Genomic DNA, 24692 nt, shown 5'->3' with positions numbered 1-24692 from the left:
CCTTCACAGCAATTGTAAATGGAACGACTGAGTCAACTTGTTGCCAAGCCCGTCTTATATTAAACAGGAGACATTTGACTCTTAAAAATAATTTTATTAACGTGGTAAAGGAGTCCTGAAACAGGGAAACTTAAATCCTGGAGAACACCCTTATGCTTTTAATTGACTATTCTTTGTGAGTCCTGAACTGCGATGTTGTGCAGACGTAATAAGCAATGACATAATTGAAACTAGTTTCACGATTAAAACAGAAATAGCACATGTTGAGCTGACATGCAAACTACGTATTGTTGACAATCAGGATTGGGGGTGCAAATTCAAATAACATTTAAGCAATATTTTCCTTTTCCACACAAAAAAATCACATAGTATGTACACATTCTTGCATAAAGTTTTCAAGTCAAAACAAATCACTTTGTATGACCTAACAATAGTACACGACTAAGCTTATTAGTTTCTTGAAAGTGGAGAAGAAATGATTGACACCATCAGTCACACCTGTCAGCCATACAAAAATGAGAAGTACAAATTTGGGCTAGAGTGGGTTAATCTTTAAGAGCTCATTTAACTCGTTCGTATCAGTGGCGTTGCTAGGCCTATTTGGGGGTGGGTGGAAGCCTCCCTAAAAATCTTACAGCTTGCCAGAATATGGGACTGCAACCCCCACCCTTCCACAAAATGTGTAAGGCCACACTGTTGTTTTCATGGGTGTTTGAATAATTGGAACTGTTTAATCCCCCAACCAATCCGTTGAACCTAGTGGATGTCCCCCCCAAAAAACAGTATTTCAAACATCCCTTTTAATTAAAACATTTTCTTCACTATTCCTAACATAATTGACGTAAATGATGAATTACATTCAGTATTACATTTCAAATTCCATAACCAACTTTCAAGTGTTATTTCACAACGCTAAACAAATGACTGCATTAAGTTGTAACTATATAATTTTAATAGATTTTTTTTTTCTGAAAAAGAAAGGTGGTTAAATGTTGGTGTCACAGTTCTGAGGTCCCGGGTTCAATCACAGACCTGCCTGTGTGTTTACATGTTCTCCCCGTGCCTGTGTGGGTTTTCTCCAGGCACTCCGGTTTCCTCTCAGATCCCCAAAACATGCAACATTGAATTGGACACTCTAAATTGCCCCTAGGTGTGATTGTGAGTGTGGCTCTGTCTCGATGTGCCCTGTGATTGGCTGGCAACCAGTTCAGAGTGTACCCGCCTCCTGCCCATTGAAAGCTAGGATAGGGTCCAGCACTCCCCAGGACCCTTGTGAGGATAAGCGGGTAAGAAAATGGATGGCTGGAAGATAAAAATATATTACACTAATTACAAAATGGATCATTTGCAGATAATCTTTTTTTAAGTAATATCATGGACTGACAAAAAAGTTGCTTGAGGTACAAATGAATCGCACTGTGTAGGGTGGTAATTGAGTATAATTGCCTGATTCAGTTCTGTTATAACCACTAACACATTATACACCATCGAAGTAATACAATACCGATGAGCCCTATTTTTTTACGACGGATGATGCATGACCACAAACCCTCGAATGCATTGTTTCCTTCAATGAAATGAATGTTGCATTCATCCCGTTTTGGTATTGCTTTGTCATTGTCGTCTGGACCCACTTTGTTCCACTCCCACCACCAACTACTCCTGCGCCTTCCCTTCACCCACCCGTTCGCGGGTGTGCAGTTGTTGCATGAACTCATCGAGGATCTGCTGGGCAGACGTGGAGGTCACACCTGTAGCATCCTGCTCCAAAAGTGTCACAAGTACCTCTTCCTTTTCACCCAAGCGGTCAGTTCTGTGGAGCTGCTGAGGCTTGAGTGGGCTGCCAGTTTGTTTTATACCCAGAGAAGCCTGCTGTTGATAGGTTGGTGCGTTGGCAACCATTTTCTGATAAATGGCAGTGCTGATGTCCTCCACTGAGAAAGGCAGGCTGTTGCTGGACTCAAACGGGTCTTGGACGGAGATTTTAACTCCTGTTTTGGGTACTTCCTGTTTAAAGGGGACAAAAGCTGTGGCAGTCTTGGATTCTGTTAACCAGTTGTGCACCGCCTCCTCCGAGTTTGAAGCGTGAAGGGGCTTGAGTGCTGACGGACTGCTGGCAGCAGAAGGTGTCAGAAACTTATGAACAGCATCAGGTGACTCAAAGTGCTTCTCCAGTAAATCCTTTATTAGGCACGGCAGCTGAGAGTGAAACATTTTCAACATTAATTTCAAAGACGAGGAAATGTTATCAATATATTATTTACTACTCTTGTTTTTGATTCTGAGAGTTTGAGTGACATATTTTATAAGTTAATGGAATACAACTCAGTATTTCATGTTATAGATGAAATGTCAACTAAAATCTGACGTTCTTCTATTTCGATTCGACCATTTTACAAAAAAATGTCAATGCATATGCATACTCATTGATAGTAATCAGATATTGAAGGATCGTGAGCTAAACGTGTACTATAGTTGTTGGAACATGCGTGTTCCATTCTTGAAGACTACTGTATTTTGGTTACATTGGAGAGGAGAAATTTTCAAAACGCACCAACGTATCTGACAGTATCAGTCAAAGCTGAGCATTATTACCTTTCTTTTTAAAGGCGGAACCTTTGATATTATTGTTATTCCATATTGGATCTCGATGTATGTTGCAGTCGTGCCTGTCCTAGGTCCCTACAAGCTGATTAGTAGTGTTAGTTTATGTGCCTAGATCTCCACTAGAGGGAAGCATGCTCACGTTAATGTTCTCCAGCGCAGCAATGGTCCTGTGAGCCCCCTCCAGCTCAGAGCTCAGCTGGGACACACGATTGACAAGATACTTCCTTTCATTGCTTGGACTCTCCGACTACACACACACACACACACACAAAAGCACAGCCGGATTGCAAGACCTTCAAAGCAATGTTTCAAAATGACTCCGTGTCCTTCCAGCATTGCAAGTTTTCTCACCGCAATGTGCAAGTGCTCCCCCAGGATGTTCTTAGCCTGCCTGGTCCCAGTGTGTGTCTCCAGGAGGCTGCAAGTCAGAAACAATCCAATTTTTCATCAAATAAGCAGCTGTTGGATCAGTCCCCCCCACCCCCAAAAAAATGTCTGAAAGCGGGGACCATTTGCTCGGTGGGAGCTGACAACCTTTTTGTTGCAGGATGTTGGGAATGTGAGGGAGGGGGGAGTGTAGTAGCAGTTGTTTGGTGAGAAATCAGGTTCAGGGGTGTGAAGTCATATAACTCATGCATGGAGTGGTGGCAAAAAGGTGGTTCTGGTTCCTACCTGTGGCTTTATTTTAAAAGACCCAAAGATCTCATTGCAGTTGACTTTACAACTCACTATTTAGGTCTTTTCTACATCGGGTTGTCATCCGCTAAATATGAAAAAAGGATCTCATGTTGTGCGCAACCACTAAAAAGTAGTTATCTGTTTTCAAATGCTGAGATTAAGTATTGGATACGTAAAACGTCCTCAGAAAAACTACAGCAAATTAAAATGTACTTGGATGACTATACTCCCTTGTGAAGCTATGCAGTGTATTCCATGATCAAAAGTAATTATTATGTAAAGTCACAGACAGACGAGATATTGATTGATCATGGATGGGGCTGGAGGTGGGGGGTCGGGAACTGCTATGGCTCTCCATGGAATAAATGTGTGAGCCCAAAGCACTGCGCTGTTGTTGTGAGGCTCACGTTGTATCACACGTGCCAGGCATTTAGCATGAAGAGATTTACACTCAGCGGACACTTCAGCTCGCTACATCATTTTAATGACATTGATAGTCTTCGCACATACTGTATCATATTGATCAAGTGTTTTAAGTGTGAAAGAGATTAATAATGTTAATTATTGTTGCTTCCACGAGAGTGTACTGAGAGATATTTGTTCTTTTGTCGCTCTAGTAATGTTGAATGAGGAAAACCAAAATATCAAGACTCACACCACTGAAAATTGCAAATCCTAGAGAGGTAAATATGTGTGCCACCAGGATTTGTATTCAAAATGCCACTGAAAATTTTATCTTGTAAAATTCACATTGTTATTTCAAAGTCATCACATTTCCAATACTTTTATTTCAGTTTGACTTTTCAACGTTAACAAATTCGCCATATATAAAAAAATCAAACGCGAGATTTTCTGTTTCCTGAGATTCAACTGGGTGCAATTCGCGTTCTGAAATTCACTGTCTAACAACCAGCCACTGGATTGGCTGGGTTAAGAAGGCAGGGTTACTTCAAATCAGAACCCAACACTCAGCCAATCCAGTTACGCTTTCTTAGTATGTGACAACACATGACTAAAAAAGCGTAACTGGATTGGCTGCTTGTGAGCCGGTGAATTTCAGACAGCAAATTGTACCCAGTCTCAGGAGACAGAAAATATTGCGTTTGAATTTTAAAAGTTGCATTTTTTTTATGGCAAATTTGTTAACATTATAAAGTTAAACTGAAATATAGCTGATGGAAACAACACTTTGAAACAACAATGTGAATTTTACAGCATAAAATTTTCAGTGGCATTTTAAATTCAAATCCTGATGGCACATATTTACTTCCATAGAACCACACCACTGAAAACTACAACCACAATGTTCAACCTGTCTCAATTTCTGAGATCAAGCCAATCAAAAATAAGCATTACTACTTATAACTGAGTCATTCGAATGTCGTGGGGTTATGCAGAAATGTGAAGGGACATTTTAAATGATTAGCACTGTAATCATCTTTCTTTTGGTTGTCCCGTTAGGGGTCGCCACAGCATGTCATCTCAGATGAACGCTCACATTTGTTTGGCACAGTTTTTAAGCCAGATGACCTTCCTGTGTAATACGCATTTGTTGGGCTATTACTCCAAATGCTTACGGCCATGCTACCCTGAGAAAGCCCGATCTCATCACATCTCACTAGTACTTGGATGGGAGAAACTGTGCTAAACAAATATGCGTTCATATAAGATGACACACTGTGGCGACCCCTAACGGGACAAGCCAAAAGGAAAAGAAGAAGAAGAAGGGCTATTATTCCAAACCTTTTGTATTTGTCTTTGACATGAGTGAGCTCATCCCTTGTCCTCTGCAGCTCCGACTCCAGGCTTTCAATGCACACCACTGTCTGCAGCAAGTTCTGGTGAAGGTCAGCATTCTCCTCCTGGAGCACCCTGAACACCCAAAATGAGAGGGGATTTAGTTTTCGTACATAAATTATTACGTTTAATAGGAACACTTACGTAGTATGTATTTTTCAAGAATCTATATAGATAAATGAATGTCATGTTCATGCATTTCCATCTTTATATATTACTGTGGACATTTTTTATAAATTATCTTTATATGATGCTATAAATACACATCAGTCAATCATAACATGAAAAGAGAAAAAATCATTCAATGCAAATGTGTTTTGTGGTTTGAGAAAGATACTTACTGAAGCTGCTCAGCATGACAGAGTCTGTCCTAGAGAAATGTGATGGCAAAGGAAATATTCAGTCATGTAAGCTAACACGAACAATTGATTTGCTGCATTTCAGTAAAATGATGTCACTCTGATCATTCTTAGCTGAAGGATGGTACATCTCGAGGATTGTAGGACATTGACGAAATGAGTTAAACCAGTGGTTTTCACTTGACAGGGATATCAAGGGCCCTACCTGAATACTTTCCATTATTAAGATGGAGCTAATTTTACCACTGAGTATACATACCCATGCCAGCCATTGAAATGGCTGCAGCAATTGAAGAGATTACATTTTAGCAGAAAAAAAATAGATTTTTGTTTATTCTTGGCGGCTTGATAAACCCGCCAATACAATTAAACTGTAAAGGTGACCACTGCAGGGATTATTAACTATTTCTAGAGAAACCTATGCGTATCTATACAAAAATAGCATGTGCGTGCATGCATGTGTGTGTGGGGAACTGAAAATAATTTCATCTGCAAAAGGGGGGGGGCACTAAGTTAAATTATGTTGAACAGCCAGAGTTTATTCAGAACGAGTCAACAAATGAACAAAATGGTATAAAGATATACTGTGCATGAAAACTTTCCAGCCATCAATTTTGTTCTTATGTAACCTCATTGAGTCTTTCACGTAATGTGTTCAAGTCAATGCGCACCCGGTACAGGTCAGTGCTTCATTTCTGGGGATATGACAGATTTTCAATCAATTGCAGCTGAGCTGCGAGTGGTAATCGAGTCTCTATGAAGGAATTATTTCTTTAATGCTCGCCTGAATTTTTCGACAAGGTGAGCAAGTTGATCTCCTTTCTCCAACCACCGGAACAATGTACTTTTATCCAACAATTAGCAATTTATACTGTACATTCCACTGCGCTTGGTGCCAGGACAGCCATTTGTTCATGTATCCACATTTTGCTTCCATTTTGAATCAGCGTAAAAGTTGCCCTTCACAGCACTGTGCTTTGCTGCATTGCTGTGGTATGACTCAGTGCTTGTGGTATTTGGCACATCCCTCAGTGACTCAGCTGCACTGCCTCTGCAGGAGAGCAGACTCTCCATTTGCTGTGTGTGGGTGTGTGTGTGTGTGTGGTGTGTGTGTGTGTGTCTGTGTGTGTGTGTGTGTGTGTGTGTGTGTGTGTGTGACCCTACCATGTTTGCTGTAAAAGTCTTTACAAATTTCATAGCTTTCTCATGGAGTAATTACATTTCTTAAACACCCAGGTGGATTATGATTGTTGTTTTCTGTTTGTTTTTATGCAGAATTATGAGACCAACCCACTACAGGATTATTATGTCATGGTATAAACTAGTGGATGTGTCCAACATGCAAACTGATTGAGTTCATTATTCCTATGGTGACTCTTTAAAATTTAGCAAAGCAATTCAAAAGAACTTACTATGCATTGTTTGGAGCTCCCCACGTGCTCTGAATGGTGTCTCTCATACTGCTCTGAGCTGTGACTGGTAGTTGTGGAGGCTGTGTCTCGGGTCCTCGATGAGTCAGACTTGCTGGATAAAGATTCTGATCCGCAGCCTACTCTTGCACCTTGAACTGAGGATGGTGGGGAAGTCTTTGTCCCTTGTTGGCTTGCACTGGTGTGCATGTGCTGAGGCTGAGGCTGAGGGAAGTGCTGGGTATGTGAACTGTAGATGGTATGGGTCTGTTCATTGCAGTGGGGCCGCATTTTGGGCTGGCTCAGTTCAGGGCTAGTGCTGGTTCCGTCTGTTAGGTGGGAACCACATCTGTCATACCTGTCCTCTGACAGAGAGCCACCAATGGTTGGCAGTCTCTTTTCTTTACGGCCGCTTCCATGGTAAGCATTATGTCTGGGGGAGTAGGTGTAGTGATGAGGCGGGGGGCTACCCTGGTGCTTCCTTGTCGCATATGAAATTAATTTGTCCGGGTTGGAGCTGTCTCTGTGTTTTTGGAAGATGCCACGAGCACTTTTATCCTGCCTGTTGTGATGCTTAGGATACTGTTCTCTCTCTACGCCAGAACTTTTCCTATGCTTCTTCGGTGGAAGTTCAGGTTTGCCTGAGTCAAGTGTTTGAAGTGGTGCACAAGTCTTGCTGGCCACTTTTTTATTGTTCACACCCAGTATAGTGAGATAGGATGGACTTATTACCTGTTTTGTTATCTCATCCAGGAAAGCTGAGAACTGTAACTTTCCCTGTAGGAAATTTGCCTTAACTCGGTCCATCTCACCGTGGTCGATTCCTTTCCCCTTCTGGCCACCGGCACTGGGATCCTGTCGTTTGGCAACTCTTGGTGATATTACCTCCATCGATTTAGCTTTGCGTATGTCAGCTTGAGGGTCCTTTTTCTTCAGGATTCCTTTGCTGGGAAGCTGGCTGGATGACACTGCTCTCTTTGGTCCCCTAGAGTTTCCTAACAAAAGGTCTTCATCACTGAAAGTTAGGCTTCGATTCAAACTAGAGGTTTTGTACAGATTCCCACTATTTGGTGCCTTGGATTGTTTATTGCCATCTTGGCCTTCACTACTCTTCAAGAGACCCTCCTCACTTCTGCTGTGATTTCGGTCCAGGGATGAAAAAACACCCCTCTGGCTTTGTTTTGTGCTGCCATGTGCGGGACCACCAACAGCACTGCCATTGTCACCATGCATAACGGTGGCAAAGACAACAGGCTCACTGTTGTCATCTTCCCGAAAAGCACTGCGTACATCCGCAATATTGGAGCAGGAGAAAGAATGCTGTGGACGGTCGGCGTAACGGAGAGAGAAAGGATCGTTTACACTCGCCTCAGTAAACCAGGATGATGAGGAGACAGTAGAGGATGAGGAAAGGGAAGAAGATGACGCTCTAGATAAAGTTACAGGAGTGCCGTGGTTGTAGAGTTTTTCGTCCTCTTTGAGTTGAGGAGTTTGGAGAATTTGATGGCGAGGGTGGGTATCGTTTTGAGGGTTGTCATGGAAATAGTGACCATGTCGGCGGTTGCTTTGATTTTCATCGGAATTTATATCAGCATCATCAAACAGTGCAAACCTACGGAACAAACACACGGTGAACTGAGCTTCAACATACTTTACCATCCAGCCATCTGTCCATCCATTTTCTATATTTCTAGTATTCATTAGGATTGGGGTTGAGCTCGTGCTCCCAACTTACTTTGGACAAAAGATGAGGTATGGACTGGTCAACAATGACCCACAGTGCATACGCTAGGTTTTAGAACACCACAATTCTAGAACATTTGACCAGTAGTATATACAGGTGCATCTCAAGAAATGTCAATGTCACAGAAAATTCATTTATTTCTGTCAATTGATCAATTAAAAAAATTAATCCAACACACAGGAAAATACTTTTGAGAAGCGCAATTCTTATCCGTTTTCTAAATTAATAATTGAGATTGTATTGTAAGATGAGTGTGATGTGAGCATTTTTAATGATTGTTGCTTGCAATTGATGAATACCCCTACTTCCCATTTCAAGACTGTGTGTAGTGAAAAAATGTGTTTCCCTTTTTCCACTTGAACTACTGAATCAAATGAACTTTTCCAATGTATTTTAATTGCGATGCGGTCACCTCACGGTCATCGGTAATCGGCAATTTAGTCTTTAACGAAGCTAACATGCATGATTTTGGAATGTGGGAGAAATCCTGAGTAATCCCAAGCACAAGCGCTGGGAGAAAATGCAAACTTCCCACAGAAACGCCTGAGCCGAGATTTTTGCTGCGCCATACTTCACCAGTCAATGTCCATCCATGCAACCATTTGGTATAATGAGGCCTAAGCTATCTGAAGTCTATATCCTTTTTCCTTTTCTTGTTCTCCTAACTGTAACCATGAATATAAAGCCTCCAGAGGTATCCTACCTGTGCGACTCCGGGTCTTCATGATGGAGGTGATATTGGAGCTTCCGCTTTTTCATCTCAGCTGAGTCAGAGGGGCTTTGAACAGGCCTAAAAAACTTCTCCATTACCCGTCTCTTCCCTGGTGGTAGGCTATTAATGTCACCTGGATTGAGTTGGCTGTATAGAGGCCACTGATGGTGATCTGTGTTTCTGCTGCTCTGAAGCTCCAGTTTCTCACCAATAACTTATTTCTGATGATGTTTTGTTTGTCCGCTGCAAATACTTGCTTCAGACCAGATGGGATCATCCGGTGCATTCCAACTCTAATGCGCTATCACTATGGGTGTTTTAGAAAAGGCTGAATTTGCTGTATTGTATGTCTACCTACTTTGAATAGGTTTGTCTCCATCATCTGGCAGCAGAGGAATGGCAAATCAGCTTTTGAGCCACACGGTGGAAATTCATCACGGATGGTGGCCTGATTTGATGTCATGCCTGATGTAACTGGGAGTTCAATTGATTGGGTGAAAGAGGCTGCTCAATCGAAGAGATAATCAAAGTGGGATGTTTGGAAAAATTACCTATTCCAAACCAGGGTTCAGTCAGTGGAATAATGTAACTTGTTTTTTATCAACATGACTGCAACTAGGTAGTGCATACCATAGTCACATTTATTTTAGGTCTAGGTATTGTTTGAAACCAGCCCATTAATCTCAACGTTCCACACTACACAACCAAATTTGCTAAGATACAGTGGATGAAATAACCTCGGGCTATAAACCATGGTTGGCTATAATGGATTTGGCTGTCATCAGATAACTGTAAAAAAAATATTTGGTTTCAGTTGCATATAATATTAAAAGCTAAACAGATGTAAAGTTCTGATATCATCCCTCGAAAATAATCAAAAATACGTTAGCTAAACACATTTGTGTTGGAAAATGTACATTTATTATGTGTTTTACAGAACGCTGGTGCAGGCGTAGAGCGTTGGCCTCACAGTTCTGAGGACCAGGGTTCCAATATCAGCCCCGCCTGTGTGAAGTTTGCATGTTCTCCCCGTGCCTGTATGGGTTATCTCCAGGCACTCTGGTTTCCTCCCACACTCCAAAAACATGCATTAATTGGAGACTCAAACCTTATCAGTGGAGTGTGAGGATAGCAATTATCAATACCGCTTGATACAAAGATTGTTCCAACCTTAATACTCTGCTCTATAAAAATTTTAAAAATGATTGAATTATTTACCATAGTACTCTGTTCTGGTTTGTTTGGAATCCCGAGGTGATGGCCGACTTAGGACAGGAGACGCGTAGTCCCTCATTCTAATGCTTGGGTAAGGGCAGGACTAACGTGCTTGTCCCGGATGATCAGTCACTGGTCCGGAGAGCTTCTGGATCGACGATCAATCCTGGAATCCCATTTCTGACAACAACTGTTTTGGAAAAGCTTTTTTTCTGACAAGGAAAACAAAGGAAAGAGGAAGCAATATTGTCTTTGTGGGAGAGCAAAACACACAAGTCTTATGAGTTTTCACTCCTTACCGAAGCCCAGACTAAAATCCATTTTGTTCAAATCAAAGTGAGACAGACAGAAAGAAAACAAAACAATTAAATATGTCCAACTGCACCAAGAATCACGCACACAGCACTAATAGTGATAACATAACATAACAATAAAGCATGTAGAAGTTGTCTAAAACATCCATCCATTTTCTGAGCTGCTTATCCTCACAAGGGTTGTGTGAGTGCTGAAGCCAATCACAGCTATATTTGGGAATTAGTTTTCCTCCAGTTACAATTACCTTTTGTCATAGCTTGGACAACTATACATTGTACACCTGTATGTTTCTGTATTTAATTTAATTTGAAGGTTGAATTTGATGATTGAAATTGAAATTTCATGAGTGCAGTTGAGGGCAGAAAAGGCACTGGAATTTCAAATGACCCATTTTGCAATGACAAAACCACGCTCATTCTGATTAACAAAATAGCATTGAATAAAATCGTGTATAAAGATTCTTACACAACCAAATAGATTTGTATCCTCTCTTAGCAAATGAATCAGAGTACCGTAAGCCTTTGTTTGTTTTGGTTGTCACGTGATTGACGATAGCATTGACTGCATCCTGTTCAACTCGATAAATTCATTCATTGTGATGAGGAGTGAAACCAGAATGGGTTTGATCTCTGCCCTCGGTATGATTAAGGCAGTTATGTAAATGCAAATTTGCCCGGAATCCAGGATACTGTTGGATGCCAGCTAGGTCTTGGAGCACGTGCGAGTGCAGGGGTTGGGGAGAGGGGGTTGAGACGGGAAGCTACGTGACTGGAATCACATGGAGTCAAACTCACGCTGCTCCCCCTGTTGGTCGTCCAAATGAACTCCCGTGATATGGTAGCTATGTCCGTGGTCGACATTACACGTACCTGATTTGAGCGACATAATACTGTGTTTACGTAAATATGTTGCTTTAATACCGATCATAATAAAAAAAAAAAAAACCTCCTGTCAGCAGTGACGTACAAATACATGTTTCAAATGTTAAGCTCTGTGACAACGCTGGATCTAAGAAAAACCCATAGGGAAATACACGTGCAGCTCGTCGTAGATCGACGAATTGAATAAATAAATAGGTTAGTTTAACATTTGCCAAAATAGTTCCCGGTTGGGTTTTTTTCTGGACACGAGTCGACTAGCTGGAACTGGCTGGTAATTTTCCACTCTGGAGTCCCTGTTCATTAGTAGGTAGTCCAACCACTATGCGAGGACAAACATTTAAAGATGCGTACATAACAGCGCGTGTGTTTTTGTTGTCATCTTGCGTGTGTTTTCCCACATTTTTTTTTAAATGACGGAATATCTTAATACCTGTTGTTTGCAGAGTACAAAGGAGTGTCATTGCAGCAAGCGAGAAGTAGATCCGACCGCATTCTAGTTTTATCCAGTTTTGGTAGCCAAAAACTAAACCGCAGTAAAATCAATCCGCGCGACCCTTGAGGCAGCGTGACGTCAGCTGTTTGGTTTTAAAATTAGCGTTCATGGCCCTTCTCACTGGTTAAACACATTATTTAAAATTGTATCATATGAAACCCAAATTATTTTAACATTTGACGTATAATATGAAACCCAAATGTGCCACTTCGAATCTACTAAGTAACTGTTCTTGTATAAGAACATAACCTTTTTAGGGTTGTAATCGTTTTATTTCGTCAAGGGTTTATATATGAAATGTGGCACTAAGGGTGGATAATCTACTTTTTGACTGAACCAAACAGTGGGACGTGACACAGCTATTTAATCTTCCAGTAGGGAACTATTTCTTGTCGAATGAATACGTAGCCCAACCCATAACCGAACCACTCGAAGCGTATAAATTAACTGCAGATTTTCGCTGCGTCACATTGCCACGAGTTATCGTCTTGTTGTGCACTTGCTGTTCAGGTGAACTCGTTCTTTTTTCGTTGTTATATAGACTTTCGACATCCTTTTTTTTTTTCGAGGGATATGGAAAGTGGCTTTTGAGTCACGTAGATTGGGTTAGGATTAGCATGTAGCGACTGTTTTATTTTAGCAGGGAATCAACGGTAGCGCTTGTATCGTCGTTTTTATTTTGTTTGGGTGTCAGGCAGTTTAACACCTTTATATCCGACCTAACGTTCACTGAAAATTTTTAATTTGTTGTATTCATAACGAAGTTGGCTCTTTGGTGATCAGCTGTGACTTCTTTTTACGAGATTGTAATGTTGCCAATATAGTGTTATTACTGCCAGGAATCCGCGTTATGGCCAAAACGTAGTTTATTCGATAAGAAAACTGCTATTTTTATGTGAAACTGCTTAAACTGAAGACAATGCTTTTTTTTTTTTTTGGAGCCTTTGTTAGTTTAAGATGGCCGCCGTGACGTAAGCCACCTGGCGCTGTGCTATTGGTCGGTTTGAACTACGTTGTGAAGCTCTTTCCCCAATGGTTGACTGACAGGGTGGGTGCAAGCCCCACCCCACTTTTCCAAGTCGCAATACTAAAATAGGGGCTAAATATAACGACTGGATCAGTTGAAGAGTAACAGTTGTTTTTTTTTTTTTTTTTTTTTTCGGTAGAAGTTTTAGCTACATTATTGTTGGTTTACAAACTAGTCTGTGCTTGAAGTTGATCGGTTAGCCACCAGTCAAACTAGTTGTGCTACGCAGCTGCCATTTTGAAACCATACAACAGCAGTTGAGTCATTCAACAAGATTTTTATTAAAGTGCAGACTTTTCCCGCATTTATTTAATTGATTTTAGATATTCCATTTTTTAACTGAAAGGGAGTTTGTCCAACAGTGTCTCTGCATGTTTATACCTTTTTAGGCAATTTTAGTTTTGCATCAAGTGCAGATGTTGCCTTTTTTTTTTTTTTAAGATGCAATAATTAGTCAGTTCATTGCAGTTTCATAGGTTTTTTTTTTTTTTTTCTCCCTTAAATTGCCCTCAGGGCAGTGGACTGAGTTATTGGGAGGAATGGACTTAGTAGTTGAGAGGAAGAATGGACTTAGTCTTAGAAGACGACGGATTCAGCGACATGAGGCCGACGCAGGGATGGTGACACAGGAGTGCGGTTGGACCAGAGGGCGAACCAGGCAGGACAGGACCAGATCGTGTGGCAGGCCGGAGGGTGAACCAGGCAGGACAGGATCAGAGGGCTCCGAAAGCGCAGCGGTGGTCACCAGATGGCGCCAGACGCAGGGTAGCACCAGCAAAGGTCCATTGTTGAAGCGGTACAGCAGTTCCAGAGCAAGCCAGCCAAGCGGGTGGGACAGGGCGCAAGAGTCGACATGCAGAGTTAAATGGCAAAGGTGTTGGTTTGTATAACGGTAGAGGTATTTGTAACGGGCCCTTTTAATCAAATTTGACACTGAAAATCCTTTAGTAGGACCCAATATCTCGCACAGATCTCTCTTCCCTTTTTCAGGCCATCTCTGTAAAGCCTTTCATACCTTGATCGCCAATCCTGTTTCGTGCTGACTTGCGTGGTGGTGTCCACTGGGACGAATGCCTTGGTAGCGCGCTGGCGAGAGCAGCACCTAATCGGAATTTTCTACCTATCCCCCCTCTGCGATCACAACTAGTTGCCCAGTCTGCTGGAGAGGCGTTCCTTTGTTCGCTAGGCCTACTTGAGAAGTTTGTCCTAAATTTTTTCATACATGTGAATGGTGGGTGGGTTGGTGGGGGCGGGGCCGGGGGTGTTAACCAGTCTCTTCCTAGACTTCACAGCTCAAGTTTCCCTTCACAATGGCTTGTATAAGAATCAGCCCAGTGTGCCCAACGTCATTCAAGTGGACACATTTCCTCACAGGATAGCAGCTCCTAAAGTAGTCACCTGGTGTAGCCAGAGCACATTTGGAATGTGGTAAACGTTTCTTTACTAGAAGTCATTGCAATTGTGTACAGGCATTCTTGTGTGGGTTGGGGCTGGGGCTGTCTTTGCTACTTTTGCAGATTGTTATACGAGTCCTTCAGTAAGCCACATGCAAGTCCACATCGTCACGGCAATGCAAAGATGGAAATCCATCGTGTTCACAGTTGTGGTATTTAATAACTATTGAAAGCTTTTTAATTGTTGCAGTTGTCCATAGACAAAAGTAGCATGTTGTAACACATGGTTTGCAATGCATTGTATTATGGGTGGGGTCCTGGGGGGGGGGGGGGCTTTTTCCTTTGCATTTTTCAGTGTGCCGTGTCCCGTGCGCTTTCAAATTCCCGAGACCGCCTGGAAGTCTCCTAACTCATTGTATGTACACGTTCCTTGCGCTTCGAGCATCACGTAAGCTCATTAAATGTATTCATTTTTAACGTTCATTGTCTGGTTGAAATCCTCCATTGCAATTCCTTTGCAATTAGTTAGTCCTTTGTATTGATAATACAAGAGAACTATTTGTAAAGGATTTATCTGCATAATAAAATGCATAGCTTGTTGTGATTGAATACAGTATTGGTATGTATTTGTTCTTTGGGGGGGGTACTTTTTGGCACTATTCTTGTGCTTTTCAGGTATTTAAGCTTGGACCTTTTGTAGCGCACGGATGTGACCAGGGCTTGAATGCTCCCTTTCAAAGTGGAAATTGATGGCAGATAAGTGGAATCCATCAAATATTGATGCTGGAATGCAGCTAAATACCTAAACTACTTGATGGGTTCTGTATTTTGAACGGGCTCAGCTGCCCTCATCTCAAAAGCAACTTGCTATCCATAACTTTCTACATAGCATTGCTTTGTCTTTTTTGCGCTGAGATACAGACTCATTTGATGGGCGTTGTCATATCTGCAGTAAAGCATTCGGGTAAGGATAACAATAGTCAGTTCTATGATTTGTGTGTGTATATATATATTTTTTTTTTTTTGCTATTTCTTTGTGGGGGCTGGGGGGGAGATAATTGTTGTAGGGATTTTCTCTCATCCTACAGAGCAGTCTACAAAGGAAGATTGCATTCGCTCCGTGACATGAGAATCTCGCTGCCCTATGAAATCACCACTCACATTTGTCAGGTTTTGATTACCTAATGTTTAGGTCCTCAGCTACAAGCCCAAGCGCAACTGTGCTGGTGGCAGATGTTTCTTAAAATACAGACAACCACGCAACTGTGTGAAGATTAGTGGCTGAGGAAGGCTGTGCATTGTGCAGCTTCAGTTAGGATTTTGAATTGCAATGCAAATGTGTTGCATTAACATTGCGCTGGTTCTGGTTGTTTGTATCCCCTGCACTCTCTTTCCAGAGCTCAGGTTGAGACTGATGCAGGAATGTCATGGAACCCAGAGACTAGTAAGACGTTGACCTGACTCAAAATAAACAGTATTAGACGGACATCTTGGAACTGGCTTTATGTTAACCTCACTATCAATGCTTTACTAGAGAATTCCTCTTTGGCCAGTGGGTTCCCTTTGCTTTGCATCTTAAACTTAAGATGATTTTAGAAATGAGTTTTCCGTGCTGGGTGTGTTGTGTAGATCACTCTTTGTTTCAGATTGTTTTTCCCGTCTGTCCACTCCGACCTTACCCGCCTCTGAATGCAAAGCCGTCTGGAAGCTGTCGACGAATATGTGTTGCCCCTGAATGAAGTATCGACCCTGTGTTCGCTTGAGCTTAAAGCTGATGTCCTTCGCAGAAGCCCTGCTCTTTTCTCCCATGTGTTTCCTCTCTTCATTTGGTTTCTCAGGTCAAATTTACAAATTGTCACTATGGCGTCGGGGATGGGCTAACCTCTGTGATGGAACAGAATCCGGTCACTTACGACAACGGCAAGGTTGTTTACTCCTAACGCATCACTTGGCGTGGGTTCGAAGTTAAGTAATTTCAGTTCCCTTAATCCTCATTCCATGGCTTTAAAGTAACTACATTAGCTGCATGCACATCAGCTCTGCATAACCTTGTTTGTAGATTATGTGTGAAAAATAAGAAGTTTCAGTGCTAAGCTTTTGGGGAGTGTGGGGTTGGGGCGCAACAATGTCTTTTCAGTTCTTTTCAGCATAAATCTCTCGACTTGCAACTTAAGCCTCAGCACCGGGTTGTTGGATTCCTTGATTCTGCCAACCTAGTTTATTTTGCATCAGAGGAAGAGTAGCCTGGAGCTTTAAGTTTCCACTGTCTGCGGTAAATTTATTCTACTGGGTGAGCATTGTTAAATGTTGTGGGTCTTTATGGGAGGGAGGGGGTGGGGAGCCTCATTGTGCTGTTTTTTTTCCCTCCCTTAGTAGAGCCTTGACAGTTCATTTGACCCAAGCTTCCAGTCCAGTATCGTTTGTGGGGGGAAAAAATGGATTTGCGTACCACCAGAGATGCTGGTATCATGTTTAATAAAAGGGTACTGTGGAGTCAAATAACCAAACACATTATAGTTGCGGGAAATGCTGGGGGGGCGGGGGGGTTGGGCAACCAGTTGTCTTCTAGTTTCAGCCTCGTGTCCAGTCTTAATCCCGTGTGGTGACGAGATCACATAGGTCTTCAGGGGTTTTCTTTTCCTGGAGGAACAATCTTACAGCTTTGTTCCTCCAGGTTTTGCTTTTACCCACAGTACATTAACAAAAAGCAAAAGACTCCGGTGGTGGCACTCCTGACTGTCTCAGGATGGGGTTCGATTCCCTGCGGTGTCTTGCTTTTCACAGTGCTGTGGCTAAATGAAATCTTTTTTTTTGGGGGGGGGGGTTAAATTTAGTCTTCACAAAATTCCTATTAATCAGCCATACATAATGTTTGGTAACTCTATGAAACTGAGGTAGCTTCCAGAGGGGTTTATTCTGGACGCGCATACGACTTTTTTTTTTATTTTTTGCCCAGTTCTCCAAAGCCGAAACCAGTGGTCATCTTAAATGATGGCGTGGGGTCACAAAACTGGTTTCTTTTTTTTATTTGTATTTTTTTTCTTTTTTTTTTTTGCCGATTGTCAAGTCTTTGCGCGATCAGGATCCAACTGTCCCGTCACAAGATGGACCAATTTAATGATGGGTAAATGACAACTTTAAAGGCTGTGTGGCACATGCCCAATAGATACTTTTCACTGACGCCACACTGACCACGTTTGGACGGCAAGATCGTGTCTACGTATCATGGCTAGGAAAAGATAAATGTATACTGTAATGTTTTGGCTATGGTTATCGTTTATCTTTCATCATGAAAGTCCTTTGAACAATGTACACTGTATACAGAAGTGTTTGAGCCACTTGTGCTGGCGTGAAGAATCAAGAAAAAGCCACATGTGAAACAGCATTGTCGACGTCAGCAGGGCGCGATGAGACAGGACGATAAGAAAGTGAGATGGGGGGGGCGAAATAAAGATCACCCACGTTTTAAAAGTATAGTTGGACTCGCGTCTGTTAGTCAATAACATGACGGCAAAATAATAACATGGTGTTAGTGACTGAAGCATAACTACGGACTCATGGGAAAGGAAAAAAAAAAACGGAGCGTAGACTATGTGTTCGGTGTTCCAACTCACCCAATTGACCCCTCCGTAGAAATTGCGTAATCTGCATTGCTGACCAATCAGAGGCCAGAGATCTGCATAAACCACGCCCCTTGTTGGCATCCGCCATTACCTCTGACAAAGTCGCATGGTCCAGTATAGCTTTTGTTAACGTTTTATCACGTGTTTGGGTTCCTTAACAGAGTTCGCACGCGGCCCTAAAAGTCCCTAAAAAACCCTAAATTTTCAAAGGTGCATTTAGGGGCTCCTAAAAGTCCTTAAAATCCACGAAAACCAGTCAAGCCCCTGAGAATGCCTTAAAAATCAAAGGGAGGACCTCTACCGCCAAAATTCTCTCTAAAAAATAAATTAATCTTTTATTTAAAAAAAAAAAAATAGCGATTCGTCTGGTGTCCAAAACAGCTGGAAATTGACCCCTCCGTACAGGGCACTTAACCACGTCTCCTGAAGTGACGTCACGCCATGTGCGCTGACGTAAGACAAACAGTAAAAATGGCAAATACAATACAATACATTCTGAACTGAGACAGACGCCATGCTTCTGATTTCATTCAATCATTCACACGTAGCAATGTTATGCTAGCGGAGAATGTCTCATTCATTTATAAGACTTGTATTAAAAATCAAATTCAGGGCATATCTTCGTGCAAACAGTCTGGTTAAGCTTCGGCCGCGAGCCAGCAAGAAATCGATACGTTTGTGCAGTCCGATCATCGCTAAATATCGCTCAACAAAGAATAAGTGTCAATCGTTCACACGCTGCAGTGTTATGCTAGCGAAGAACTTCGAATTCATTTATACGAGACGTATTGAAAATCAAATATAGGGCATACCTTCGTGCAAACATGTGTTCCGGTTGATATTAGATGGATTTAGTTGATGATGCGGTCTTCCACAAAGTTTGATCCATCGAAGGCATTTTTCGTACTGGGTCTTCGGTTTTTGGAGAGGGTACGAATCGAACTCCACCAACTAGCCTTTCAGGATACCTGTCATCACTATTACAAAGTCCATGACTACACCTCTTAACCATATTTTTTGTTAAATAACCCAAATACGCGATAAAACGCTAACTGAACCTATACTGGACCATGCAATGTTGTCTGAGAAAATGGCGGGAGCAAAAACGGGCTTTGGTTTATGCAGATCTCTGGCCTCTGATTGGTCAGTGACGCGGATTGGGCAATATCCACGGAGGGGTCAATTCAACAGGTGCCCTTATTGTGGAGTCATACCACTTGAAATAGTTGGGTAAAAACAAACATTATGACTTGATGGGGAAAAAATCCCGGTCAAGATTCTTGTGCAGTTGGTTAAGCTGCATTCTTCGACCATTCTTGTAGGTTTTATCAAATTACAAATCAAAAGCAGAATTTGACAAGTTATTGTTTTATGAACCCATTCATCCCGAGTTTTTTTTTTTAAATCCCAGGTGGATTTGAAGTTCCCAAGGGTTGTCTCAGAGGGTGCACGGGACCTGATCAGCAAGCTGCTTCGCCACAGCCCCACCGATCGTCTCACACTGCAATGCGTCATGGATCACCCATGGGTGCGCAGCAACTCGCGCCGGGTCTTACCCCCAACTGTCCCACCAAAACCCTGTAATCCAAAGTTGCCTGCTTGATTTTTTTTTTTTTGTTTTGTTTTTTATTTTCTGACGTATCCTAATATTGTACAAAAGTTTCAGACTGTCAGTTTTAATAAACATGAATAAAGTGTTGAATGAACATTTTTTAAGTAGGAGCCGTCATCTGAAGCGAGTCTTCTGGCAACCATGTATATTTTATGTACTATTTTTTTTTTTTTTTTCTGCACAAGTGGGTAAGCAATTGTACTTTTCACAGACCCATGAAATATTTTGTAATTTCAATTAACAGCAGTGAAGTGGGTGGGACCCAAAGTGATATTTTTTTCCACGGGGCTGAAAAAGTTTGTGTAATTCTCATTTTCATTTGACACTACCAGAGAAATTAATTTAATATAGAAATCGTGGTTGCTTGTTTCATGAACTCTGTGAAATACCATCAGAATAATTTAACAGTGGTCATATTAATATGGTACAGTCGTGAATAAAGCAGTCATCAACAAAGGTCTACGGGGGACCAAGATTTCTTGCGCAGGTAGTAATTTCTTCAATTTTCATGATAAACATTGACATTTTTCAAAGTTTTTTCATTTATAGTTTAGCGTGGTGGACCATAAAATATTGAAATGATGAAGTAAACATTTTAACTCAGAATTTTTAAGTTAAATACTTCATGACGATTTCTTTCGCATGAATGATCCTCTAATGATTTTCTGCCTTGTAAAAGCATTTATTTAGATGTCATTAATTGGTTACTTTAAGTATTTTAAAAGTAGATTACCTAATTCCACAGCTGTAGTTTTAGGTCTTTTGTGTAGGTTTTTTTTTTTTGTGTCATCTGCAATAGAGGAAGGTGATGTCACTTGCCAAAGTGAGGCCTGAGCGTACGTATTTTAATGCCCATAAAAACAGACAGTAAATGGGAGAAGTGCATTATACAGTTTAGAAATTTGGAGATATTTACCCATGTTCTACAGCAAATGAGTAAAACACAGAAAGGGATAAGCTAACCTTTTTGGTTCGAAAGATTGAAATTGATCATTATTTTGGTGCATGCCATGTTTATATTGAAATAGAACAGTATTTTGTGTGCCTTGGAAGCTCAATTAAAATTGTTTAAAAAGGATGGTAGTGAGGGGGTTTTCTTTTGAATAATGGCTAGGACTAAATGAGTTATAATGGATATATTGCTCAATGTGAGGTTACAATTCCTGAGCTCATCAGTACGATACCTATAATCTTTCTTGGAAAAGGATAAAGACTACAATACTGAGTACTGCTATTTTCTGCTTACGTGTGATGCTGCACCATTTCTATGCAATTGGTGGTTCCCCGGTGATAGCACCACAGCGTAGATCCTATTTAGTGTAAAGATTAAACTAATAGACTGAAAGGCAAAACCATTTGATTGTTTTAAATACACAAACGATAATTGGTTTGACACTAAACTTCAACAGGGAGTGCCATTAAACAGCTTCAAGCATGTTTTTTGAAACAATTGCTCACTGTGCCACTGTTGTGAAGTGACTTGAATTGAGTTCACTTCTACCATATTGTATCTCAAGTTTGCACTCGCAAGTCAAGGCAAATTTTTTTTTTTGCCAAATTTGGCTCATGTCAGGTGACTGTTGGAGGACCCATTTTTTCCTCCACGTGTTAATTTAATTTCGGGTAGTGAGAATGTTGGTTATCCAAATAAAGGCTGGAGACGATGAACAGTTTCTTTGAAGTTTTTTTTACTGACAGAATATTCCGGGCACTTATGAGTTACAGACAAGGGCTGTAGAGAGCAGATCACAAGTGCGAAGGTTGGCACAACCTCCAAACACAAGGCTCGTCAAAACCCTTTTTAGAGTGGTATGCTCACACACTCTAAGGCCTTTGAACCTCTACTCAGGACTATACCACCCAAAGTTTCCCCTACTGTTCAACCAGAAACTAATTTCACAATGTCACAAATTCAAACGTGACACGGACCTCAACCCCAGTTAACAGACAGAAGATCACTTTTGGAGGATAAATGTCCTCTTACCTTATCAATTGTTGGCCGGCCAATGTTCTGTCTGTCAACCAACACCTAAGTCCGAAATCACGTCGGTGTCATCAATTGTTGGAGGACACTTTTTCCTCCGCGTGTTCGTTTAATTTCGGGTAGTGAGAATGTTGGTTATCCAAATAAAGGCTGAGGACGATGAAGAGTTTCTTCAAAGTTTTTTACTTACAGAATATTCCGGGCACTTATGAGTTACAGACAATGGCTGTAGAGAGCAGATCACAAGTGTGAAGGTACAGAGAAAGCACACATTCTTTATCTTGTCAGAAGGGCGGACCATGGCTTTGATCAAACCTGTGGCATGACATCGGGGCTTTCCACTTAGACAAAGGGTTTCTGTCTCAACCAGTTCTAGCTGGCAATTGATTATTACAAAGTGTCCAGTATGCAGTTCATCAAGGTTACCCTACGTGCAGAGATGCCCTCAAGGACACATCTGGCTACAGAGCAGAGCCCCACTGAGGACATGAGGAAATTATGCAGTCATGACTAAATATGGGCACAAGACATACTTCAATACGATTGCTTATATCTTTTCTGTATACCGTTGTTTATGATAACTGTCCAACCATTGTGCAATATCTGATAAAAATGTTGCGTTTAGGTCCAACGACGATGAGTTCGCCATGATAAGTAGGCACGACCTGTACGTCCAAAATGGCGATGTAAACAAAAACCACATGGTCGGCGTGACGTCAGTTAAAAGTATCTATTGACAAAGTACGTAAATGGGTCATAGACATTTGCCAGTTCGTTGCATATGCTTTACTGCATCCTGGGTTATTCCGCTACTGTGTGTAAATCGCAAGTTTAGTGTAGAGCAATCCGTTGTCGCAGTGAGCATGTGCCTTTTTGGTTTGACCACGTCTTGTCCATGTGTCTAGGTTTGCCTTGTAGTCATCGCACCTTGTGCATGTTTTTGGATCTCTCCTGTTGTCTAGCGTTTTTGTACTTCCACTTGTTTTGCAATGGCTTTTGGAACCTGACCTCCTTTTGGAATAAAACCTCTCTTCTCATCCTGCATTTGGGTCAGCTACTGTGTTGCTGGTGCATGACACAATGGATGGATGGATGGATGGGGTTTGGCTGTCAGGCTTTCACATTTGTATCCAGTAAGTCTTTTAAAACTCATGCAGATATTTTTCTTTTAATTCCCTCCATTCATTGTATTCCCACAATTCATTGTGTTAAATTCAATGATGATTTAACATCTAAATATGATAGCGTAGGACGATTCTAATTTGAGGGCCCAAATTCAACTACAGTATTTACCATTGATAGATGTCTACAAGTCTATCATGAAGGCGAGACATCTGCTTTGTGAAATACAATTTATTGTAATGTCTGAAAGCTAGTATGTCTTTTTAAAGAGGAAAGAAAGCGATCGAGAGTTTCCTTCTGGATATTTTTTGCTCCTATCGGAACACAGAGTGCACAGCACTTTGCCGTGAATGTCCACTTTTTGTATGTGTTCGGTTAGACATGTTGATACCGTTTTCGGTCCTATCTGCACGGTTACACTTTTTTCAAGCCATGCCCGTCTGAAACAGTTTTTGATTCCAGCATCCTTGTCAATTGCCCTCGCTTGATCTTCATAATTTTTTTCTAACACTTTCGCCATCGTAAAACTTTGAACACACCGTCGCTCAGTTCGCGCTATCTAAGTCCCACGCGCCATTACTTGGCTAACTAACAAGTTACACTGCGATTTCTGAGAACAGAGAACACGTGTCCATGGCAATGGTGAAACGCGATTAACCACAAACACGATTGGATCGTTATACTGTATAACTCTGTTGTCCAATCGAGTAATCTGCCGCAAACAGGTTTTAATGTTTATGTCGAAAAATGCAAATATTTACACTACCGAGCAAGTTAGAACGGCACGTGATAGTCGTGCTTGTGCTAGTACGAAGCTGAACTTGCAGCTCGAAGCCCACTACCGAGAGGCAGGCGCACGATACCCTACCCCCTGAAATTTTCTCAACGGATTGCGCTTATCTCGAGAATGGTCATTTTGGTCTGAAAAACTCGGAAATCCACCGATCGGCGGAAAATTCTCATCCCTGAAGCAAATATTCACTAAACGATCCCAAACACGCGAGTTGTTGTTTTGCCATCCAGTGGGTGTGGTAAAAGTCATGTGACTCATATCACGTGAAAAGTATAGCTGGCATCATGTGCCACTGCATGGTGACATCTAGTGGATTTAAGAGATAATTGGTGGCTGGATTGATTCCCAACCTTTTGAGCAAGGCACATTTCTTACATTAAAAAAAGTCACAAAGTGGAAACAAGTCAATTATATGCTTTCTTCCATTAAATAGAAGAGCATTTATTTTTTTTGTTAGTCTTTTAATGCTGCTGCCATAGATGAATAAAGATGCATTGTAAATAAATATTTTGACCATTTAAATTAAATTTAATCATTTCCTGCTGCACACCAGAAGAACTCTCACGGCACACTAATGTGCCACAGCACACTTGTTGGAGATCAAATTAAACTGCTTACTGGATGAAAGACGTGGGCTAGGCTCCAGCACTCCCGTGACCCTTGAGAGGATAAGCGGCTTGGAAAATGGAATGACTGGAACTAAAAAAAATGAAAAAAAAAAAAACTTAAGTGTTCCAAATGTTGAATTAACATTTAGTTCCAAGAAAGCAAAAATAAATGAAAATGTTTCAGGTAACCTTATTTGGTGTAGTGAAATGAAAATACTCCCAGACTGCTGAAACTCTCCTCTTTTGTGATGCCTCCATTGCATCCACAAACTGACACAAAGTGAAAATATGCGCAACCAATTTAGTAGCTGCCGGTCAT

The 24692-nt window shown here is 41.4% G+C and overlaps 1 protein-coding gene and 1 long non-coding RNA gene across 8 annotated transcripts; one reads left to right on the top strand and one right to left on the bottom strand.

The window, feature by feature from the left end:
- Positions 1-115: 115 nt before the first annotated feature.
- si:ch211-276i12.4 (uncharacterized) lies at positions 116-12216 on the bottom strand. Of its 6 annotated transcripts, XM_061834189.1 has the most exons (9): positions 12148-12173; positions 11631-11705; positions 10525-10733; positions 6854-8462; positions 5424-5452; positions 5029-5157; positions 2959-3025; positions 2747-2854; positions 116-2199 (listed from the first exon to the last, which is right to left on the bottom strand). In XM_061834189.1, the coding sequence occupies exons 4-9, from the start codon at positions 8081-8083 to the stop codon at positions 1657-1659; spliced, it is 2106 nt and encodes a 701-aa protein (XP_061690173.1). In that variant the 5' UTR covers positions 8084-8462; positions 10525-10733; positions 11631-11705; positions 12148-12173; the 3' UTR covers positions 116-1656. The 6 variants fall into 6 exon arrangements, with proteins under 6 accessions (XP_061690173.1, XP_061690174.1, XP_061690177.1 ...); XM_061834190.1 differs by lacking the exon at positions 11631-11705 and having other exon boundaries at positions 12148-12216; XM_061834193.1 differs by lacking the exon at positions 12148-12173 and having other exon boundaries at positions 10525-10711; positions 11526-11705.
- A 444-nt stretch (positions 12217-12660) lies between these two features.
- On the top strand, positions 12661-19952 carry LOC133508330 (uncharacterized). 2 transcript variants are annotated; one of them, XR_009797034.1, is made up of 2 exons: positions 12661-16921; positions 19666-19952. It is a non-coding gene; the product is annotated as an uncharacterized LOC133508330 (long non-coding RNA). The 2 variants fall into 2 exon arrangements; XR_009797033.1 differs by having other exon boundaries at positions 12661-17114.
- Positions 19953-24692: the final 4740 nt, after the last annotated feature.

This window comes from Syngnathoides biaculeatus, chromosome 11 (genome assembly GCF_019802595.1).
Source record: "Syngnathoides biaculeatus isolate LvHL_M chromosome 11, ASM1980259v1, whole genome shotgun sequence".
Lineage (NCBI taxonomy): Eukaryota > Metazoa > Chordata > Actinopteri > Syngnathiformes > Syngnathidae > Syngnathoides > Syngnathoides biaculeatus.
Note: the sequence above shows the minus strand (reverse complement) of the source record. Positions and strands in the feature narration are given on the sequence as shown.

What these genes read in the sequence shown, in the direction of transcription:
- si:ch211-276i12.4 (XM_061834190.1), bottom strand. Translation starts at nt 8,083, where the DNA reads ATGCATGGTGACAATGGCAGTGCTGTTGGTGGTCCCGCACATGGCAGC. An exon ending in GGGAGCACTTGCACATTGCG is followed by an intron (nt 2,855 to 2,958) that starts GTGAGAAAACTT and finishes GTGTGTGTGTAG; the next exon opens with TCGGAGAGTCCAAGCAATGA. An exon ending in CTGCGCTGGAGAACATTAAC is followed by an intron (nt 2,200 to 2,746) that starts GTGAGCATGCTT and finishes TTTCACTCTCAG; the next exon opens with CTGCCGTGCCTAATAAAGGA.